The sequence below is a fragment of the Pan troglodytes genome, chromosome 7 (genome assembly GCF_028858775.2).
Source record: "Pan troglodytes isolate AG18354 chromosome 7, NHGRI_mPanTro3-v2.0_pri, whole genome shotgun sequence".
In the NCBI taxonomy this organism is placed as follows: domain Eukaryota; kingdom Metazoa; phylum Chordata; class Mammalia; order Primates; family Hominidae; genus Pan; species Pan troglodytes.
The window spans coordinates 13,772,146-13,780,201 of record NC_072405.2 but is presented as its reverse complement, the minus strand read 5'-3'; the positions used below and the strand labels follow the sequence as shown (position 1 = coordinate 13,780,201).

General features: G+C 37.7%; 1 protein-coding gene across 1 annotated transcript in view; it reads right to left on the bottom strand.

Moving 5' to 3' along the window:
* Positions 1–1,241: 1,241 nt before the first annotated feature.
* AGPAT5 (1-acylglycerol-3-phosphate O-acyltransferase 5) overlaps positions 1,242–8,056 on the bottom strand; it is a 50,764-nt gene continuing 43,949 nt past the window's right edge. The window contains 2 exon segments of the mRNA NM_001428035.1: positions 1,242–3,737; positions 5,716–5,839. Of these exon segments, the coding sequence (NP_001414964.1) occupies positions 3,512–3,737; positions 5,716–5,839 (350 nt within the window). The 3' untranslated portion in view covers positions 1,242–3,511.

The following is an 8,056-nucleotide window of genomic DNA, read 5'->3' as shown; positions in this document are numbered from 1 at the left end:
GTTGAAGGTTTTAAATTCAGTTAATTACACGAATATTTGACAAGTATGTGAATGTTGTAAATATTTTGACCAAAGTACTAATTTTGATTCTAATGATTGCATGTTACAGAGTCTCTATATAATGTCAATTATACTAAGTGATAACGTAATTTCAAGTTCTTTAATCAAAAAGTGTGAGTTACTCATAATGAAAACTGGCCCAAAAGGAGGGGGAAAAAATCTTGTTTATAAAGCAAGCCATGCAAAACTACAAGGACATTGCATTGTAGCTTTCCACCAGATACGGAATATCTGCCAAGAAAATATTTCACTCAATCTTCAATCTAAACACTACTAAAAACAAATTAAGGTTAAAATTATTTTACTATGCGCTTGCAATTATACACACAAAATACTGCTTTGGTAGATATTTCTCTCTCTTTTCACATTTTTTGTGGTACATATCTGGGAGTTACTGTGTGTCTATAATAAGCAAATTTTATATTTCTATATTTCCTTTTCATTTTCTAAGATTTGGGGTCTCGTGCTGTTACCTAGGCTGTAGTGCAGTGGTATGTCCATGGCTCACTGCAATCTCAACCTCCTGGGCTGAAGCGATCCCCCCACCTCACCCTCCCGAGTAGCTGGGACAAACTACTTAGTGTACGCCACCATGCCTGGCTAATTTTTTTTAATTTTTTTGTAGACAGGTTCTCGATATGTTGCCCAGGCTGGTCTTGAACTTGGCCTTATTTCCTTCTATCTATGATCAGTCTAGTTAGATCACTTGATTGACACAGACCTATTCAAAGAATATAATTATGAACAAAGGAAAAAATAAAGCTTATGTAACCCATATTAAGCAAAATTGTTGCCACTCTAAATTTTAAAAATCACATGGAAATGAAACGTATGAAAAACTATCAGTATGTATGGTGTAAGAGTTAGCCAGATCGGCACTTTTATTCACCAACTTAATTTAAGGCATTTGACATGTTTCACTGAGATCACTTAATGATTACAGAATTGCCAAGCAAATTAACATCGGCCATGCATCTTATAAATTACAGATGAATTTATATAACCAAACTAATATACTGCTTAACAGTTTTGATTATTTTAGTGTATTTTTTTAAAACTTTGCTCAAAGCTTAGGGAAAAATATTGTGAAGAATGCAGGGCCAGTCATTATGCCTATTTTATGTACTGAGAGACTGTTGGTGAATTTTAGGGTCAAAAAATGTTAAACAGCACAGCCATTAGAGACAGTGAAAGATTTTATTTTATTTTTTCACTTTCATCCAAACACACCCTTTTCTGAAAAACATAAAAGCATGCACATCGATGGCATTCTTATAAAGAAAAATTAATAACTAAGCTGTAAATCAGTAATAATACAAACAAAAGTTTAAATGATATGTGAACAGATTTACAGGTAGGTATACGGCTCCTAATTTTAGAAAATAATTCAAGTCAGTATTAATACAGGTTAAGGAGAAGCTTCTAATTTTCCAAACATTTTGATACAAAATTTTTTTCAACGACTGTATTTTATAGACCTTTTGTGAGAAGATTAGTATAGTTCTATGAAACCTAACATTCAAGTGATATTATGCAGGTCAGGCTACCTTGTGAAAATGAGTTAGAATCCACATAATTCCAACAGTATTGCCTCTCAAAGTTCAAATTTAGAACATACCCATTATATTCAAAATATATTAAATCCCTGTACTTAACAAAGACATGGAATTGATCTAAATTTTACTTTACAGGTAAGAGAAAATTACAATTCAGCATGAGAAAATTTTCATAAGTTTTACCCATGCCCCAATTATTGGCCAACTATATCCTGAGTGTGCATGGATGTGTGCATACATTCTAATGTATACAAACCAATTCACACCAGATGACTCTTCAAAGATGATGCTTGAAACAGTTTATTCTCTGGCATGGGAGAAGCAGTGTAACACAGTCACTTAATTTTCCCTTAATCATTATTTCTTTCATTTTGCTTATCATGATCCAACTGGTATTTTTAATGTGGGCCATTGATATATTTCTGCAGCAAAAATCCAGTAGCAGTAAGCAGAAATGTCAACTTAAAGGACTATGAGGAAATCAAAGTTTAAATTATAACACAAAAATAGAACACTTCACACTGAAAGGTCTTCTCCCATGGGATATATTGTTCCATGGCTGAAAATCGTGATCTGGTTCCTGGAACACAGCTCTTGCTCTAAGGTGATACATATTAATGTGTAGCTCCACTAAACCTAATGGGAAATAAACTAATTCATTCAGTCCTGATGAATTAAGTCTGTATTTCACTGGCTTGAGAAGGTGAACTTCTTGACACAGACAAATGCAAAATGCCTCTGCAGTAGCTGGTGAAGCCCACTCACAACGGCTTAAAGAGTTCAACTCTGAAAGTGGGCAGCACGGGCTGCCTCTGCATTTCTTCCTAGCAAGTCTACGTGCAGGCCGCTGAGCAGCACCACTGACGGGATCCAAGGGAAGGACCAGAGCCCAGTGGGAATCCACCACACTACAGAAACGCGACTTCTGAATGAATATTCTGTGAAATCAAAGAGAAGCAGGCAAAAGGCACACGCTAGTAAATCTAGGCAGAATGTCTGCAGGCTCTCATCACCTTAAAAATCTTGTGAACTTGGGGTCCAACCAAGGTTCACACCGACTCCTTCGATATTAAAAACAAAACAAAACAGAAAACCTTAACGTTTTCAAGCACTTATGGCACAGACAAAGGGAAGTACTAATAGCGTAGCTTAAATCTTCAAAAAGCTGGGAAATTTAAAGTTCTGCTATAATGAATCAGAGTCACAATTTTAAACTTCGTTCTCATATTTTATACCATTTTCTGTGTGTACAGGGTGTGCAAATTAAGCAATTTCAATAAATATTAGAAATTTATTTTGCAAATATAAAATGAGTAAAATCAGCTAATAACGCAATACAATAAAATCGTGCTAAACAGAGCTTTTTCCCCATGAACACTTTGTACCCTTTCCTTTGAACATCCAGACACTTCCTAAATACAATTTATTTCACTGACTTGTAGAAATAAGCAAAAGATGAAATATTAACTAGCTGCAAGATACTAAATACTTTAGTAATAAGAGCTTGGAGCTGTCAAGTTGTAATAAATTGAAAATAACAGAGAAAGTGAAATACGCTGCAAATTAATGCTCAAAAATGCAGCCATCTGACTTGCAAAATACACAATCCTCCCAGCCTTCTCAAGTTGTCATTAGTTCATAGGAAATGGACAGAGCAGGAGAAACTCCATTTAGCTTTTACCCTTCCAGCAGCCCTGATGCTAAAGTTGTACAACCAGGTATGTTTGCCCAAGACCATTGCATATCAGCTTTCGTCACAAATTGTATTATCCAGTCTTCAATCAACAAGGCTTTATTTACACTCCTTAATAAATTCAGGAAACAATTTGATGTCATGTGCAGCCGCCAAAAATAGACAATGTAGCACATCCCACTGTCTGGAGACAGCTACTTGTTTATGCTTTGATAGTAACCCACAGGCAGCCAAGTAGGGTTCCATATATCCAGGTGTTCACATACAGCTTCCTTCCAGCCTCAGTCATAAGCATGCCTGCAGTCAAACCACTTAAGATCAACATTGATGGTAAAGTCTTCTTGATACTTAATTTGGAATTAACACTTTTCCCAGGAAATCTTTTTCTTCTTTCTGGATCTGGTGACTCATAAAATTCTATAAGCATCCTATGGCCAGAATGGAAAAAGTTTAGATTTTAGTCACTTCAGTATTTCAATTCAAAAAATATCAATCAGGTAGCTATTACATGCTGGAAAAGTTATGCAGGTCCTTGGAAAATAAGGATGAATACGGAAACATCCAGAAACTTGGTTTAATAGAAGTTTCTAGTCTTTTAAAATATCTTTAATATGCTCTATGATTAGTATACATGAATTGTATATGTAATATTTCAACAGGTGGTTTTAGCCATTTTATGAGGATGCTTTTTGTCTTTTAAACTTTTGATAAAGTTTTACAGTGACCTGACTCACAAATGGCTAATAACCCGCTGCAGCTTCTCCTCCTTTTTACATGGAGCTCCTATTCCGCCAGAAGTCAAAGACAGGACCAGCGGTCCTTAGACAGCGGTTCCTCTGTATCCACAGGGGGCTGGTCCCAGGATACTCGGCACAGACCAAGATCAAAGGATGCTCAAGTCCCTGACATATGAATAAAATGGCATGTATTTGAATATAACATATGCATATCCTCCCAAATCCTTTTTTTTTTTTTTTTTGAAAAAAGGCACTCTGTTGCCAGGCTGGAGTTGGCGCAATGATAGCTCACTGCAGTCTCAACCTTCCAGGCTCAGGTGATCCTCGCACCTCGACCTCCTGAGTAGCTGGGACTATAGGTGCACGCCTGGCTAATTTTTGTATTTTCTGTAGAGACAAGGTTTTGCCATGTTGCCCAGGCTGTCTTGAACTTCTGGGCTCAAGCAATTTGCCTGCCTTAGCCTCCCAAAGTGCTGGGATTACATGCATGAGCCACCACAGCCAGCCCCCTTTTTTTCTGAGTATTTTTGATCTGTGCTTGGTGGAATCCATGAATGTGGAATCCATGGATATGGACTGCTCACTGCACCTGGGCTGTCTCAAAAATGCCTTTATTCCCACAGAATTAGAAAGGCAGGTAAAAGAAGGAAAACAGCATAGTTAATTCATTTTCCCATCTTACATAAGATTTGTAAAGTTATAATAGCAGAACATACCCGATATAATAATCTAAAACACAAACAGAAAGGGAAAGCGCTTCTATTGCTTTATAAATCACACACCCTAGCAATAATCATTCTTTTAAAATGTCCAGACCTATTCTAAATACTTATAAAATAAGTAGAACATTAAATACATTAGTCTTTTTTCTGAGAACATATTTTCATGTCAATACATGTAGATCTTACTTTTAAATTTCTTCCATGGGCCAAAGTGGTCCTGAATGGCTCGCTGAATAAATTACATCATGTACAGTTAAGAGTCAATGAAAAATAGAAGCTTAAAGTTTCATTGTTAACCTATTACACTTTTAATCATTTTCACCTGGTAAAGTTAACCCAGGAGGGTTAATTAAAAACACTGTACTGTAAAACAAGGAAAAGAAGAACAATGATAGTTTCTTGAGAAGAAAATACGTATTAAGAGAATAAAATAATTGGCTAAAATTTCTGAATATAATTAACCACAGAAGACATTTTGGATATAACGCTGTCAACTGCCCCTTCTATTTCCAACAACTATAACAGCATCATGTCCACCTGCACGTCCGCATAGTCCTCCACCCCTCCCTTGCTTTTCTGCACACTGGCCCGGCAGCCACACCTCACACAGTAACACCACTTTATGTGACCTGAGAGGTAGGTCCGGGAATCTGACACTGGAAAGTTTTTTTGTGTGTTTGTTGTTGTTTTTAATTTAATTTGCTATGTAATCGTGTAGTATTGTCCAAGAAATACTATCAATGCAAGTAGATGGGCCCACTGTAACAAGTTCTTTTAGACTGATTTGTACAAGTTTAAAACACGATCAGACATGCATAAAATTTGATTTGAATTTATAAAATGTATTCTTGAGACAATATAACCATTTACATTGGTTTCAAATTGTTGACTATACTGAAATCTAGTTGAACCGAAGTTCCGGAAGTGCTGGAACTGTTGTTACTCACTTATCTTTGATTTCGAAACGTTCATGCAGCCATCTCCTCATATGTTCTTGTTCTTCTGGGACATCTTTTTTGTCGATACGATCAATGTGAATATGAATTTTTGGACATTCTTTGCAGAGAAATTCTAACAAAGAACAAAAATAATTCATTTTTTTACTATTTTAGAACTCATGGTCATATAAAGTAAAAATGAAAATAAGGTAATAGGACAAAAAAAGTTGTAAAATGAAGAAAAAGTACAGATTCCTTAGGAAAAATAAACAAAAGTTAAAAAAAAAAAGGATTATAAACTGGTGGTTGGGGGTTTCAAGCTGAAGTAGAAGAGCATGTTATAATTTCTAAGTCAACTACAATTACATAAGTCATTAAGTTAAATCAATAGTACCAAATGTTATTTTTCATGTGACAACTTTTAGTGCTATAGACAGCCCAGGAATAGGAAGCTGGAGCCTCCTCTAAGTCCATACTCACCTCTCTGAAGGGACCCGCAAATGCCTACCACCACCAGCCCCCATCCTAGTGTGTCACCTGTCACCATGGTGACTGCTGCCTCCCCACCAGACTGCGAGCTCCACAGCGGCCGAGAGGAAGCTGGTCTGGTTCACGATGGCACCTCTTGACCTGGCACACAGCTGGGCACTCACAGGCGCCTGATAATCCTCAACTTTGCTTGTCGCCTGACACACAGCTTCTCGTCATTGACTGCTACACAGCCACAACAAACTTGGGGGAGCAATTGCCCCTCCTCTCTAACTTGGCCATTGGTTTCTAATCATTGCCACTCCTTGCTTTCCTGATACTTGCCATATTTTAACATATTATCTAATTGGTAAAAGAACCAAAATTATTACTGTGGAATAGCCATGAGCCCTGTAAACAACTGTAGTTTCTAAGACTTGCTAATTTGAAAAAAGGAGCCAGTCTTTTTCAGCCTCGATTGCACAAGGTATGAGGCTATTATTTATTCCAAGAAAGAACGGAGCCTAGAAACTCCCTTCTTTGTAGGGGGCTCCCTGTGGACAGGTAAGAATGTTAACATATTTAAGTGCCTTGAAGAACAAAGAAATATTCCTAAGATTTAAGAGCTGACTAAGGTAGGGAGGTATGCCGAGTGGGAGGCTGAGACCTTTGGCCTCAAATTGCAAATGCGTTCAAAGACGTGTTCTGAGAAATGATGAATCCTACACTCCACCGTCCGAGGAAGACTTGTCTTTGCTCTTTCAACCCCACACACTTCCCGTTTTTGCTAAGTACTCTCTGCAACTGCTCTTCTTGACTTCAGTGTCGAGCTCTTAGTAACATGCAGCATTTAGGTGATCAAAAATACCCTGTATTCTTACACACTTCCAGGAGTAAACTGGCTTTAATAATACATGTGCAAAACACTAAAACAAAGATTTTAATTTTTCATTATTTTTGTCTTAATTTTCCTACAGTACTATCATCTGAATAATCAAAGAACTGCTTAAAAAGTATTTTCAGCAGCAGAACTGTGCCCTAGGGAAGAGCACACATGGTGGAGTCAGGTAGCCTGGGTCTCCACCTCTGGGGTAACCCTGGACAACTCTGTCGGCCTCTCTGTGACTAAGTGTCCAAGTCTATAAAGTAGGGATAATAATAATAGAAGATTTCAAGCACCTAAAGGAGTGCTTGGCACACAGTATGCACTATGTGTTAGCTATTATAGTGTTTTAGCCACAAATTACTTCCCACCCTATCGTATTTCTATTTCTGATACATAAAAAGACAGATTCCGAAACCAATTTTCCTGCCTTCACTGAATTATCTAGATCTCCACCTCAACATTTCCATAATTAAGTAATCACCTGGTCAACACTGCAGATACCCGGTATTTCAAGTGCTGGCATACAGATTGTAAGGAAGATGGAACAGACTGCATTTCGAATGTCAGAAATAGAATGCTTCGTGGAGTACAGTGCTCAGGATGTGGCAGGGCCTCTACTAAGACGTCAGCTTTGGAAGAAGAGGCAGTGCTGCTGTGACAAAAGCACTCCGAAATGTGCATGGGTCCTTTTGTTTTTCCTAAAACGTACATGTGCTCAGAATGTGTTTACAGCATGCTTTTGAGTACGTTAATTATTTCATTCGATCTCTGCAATTCTACGCAGGCAGGGGCTGTTATTATCTCCTTGTAAGACGAAGAAACTAAGTCTCAGAGAGGACCAAGGCCCAGCGTAGCCATGGTGGGGCTGTAACAGCCAAGTCCCTAAGGTTCAGGACCCAGGTAGGGACTATGAGAGGAGCATGCGACAAAGTGGAAAGCAGTTCAATGTCAAATGCCATTTAGGAGGTTCTAACACTGAAGGGAGGAAATAAGTGG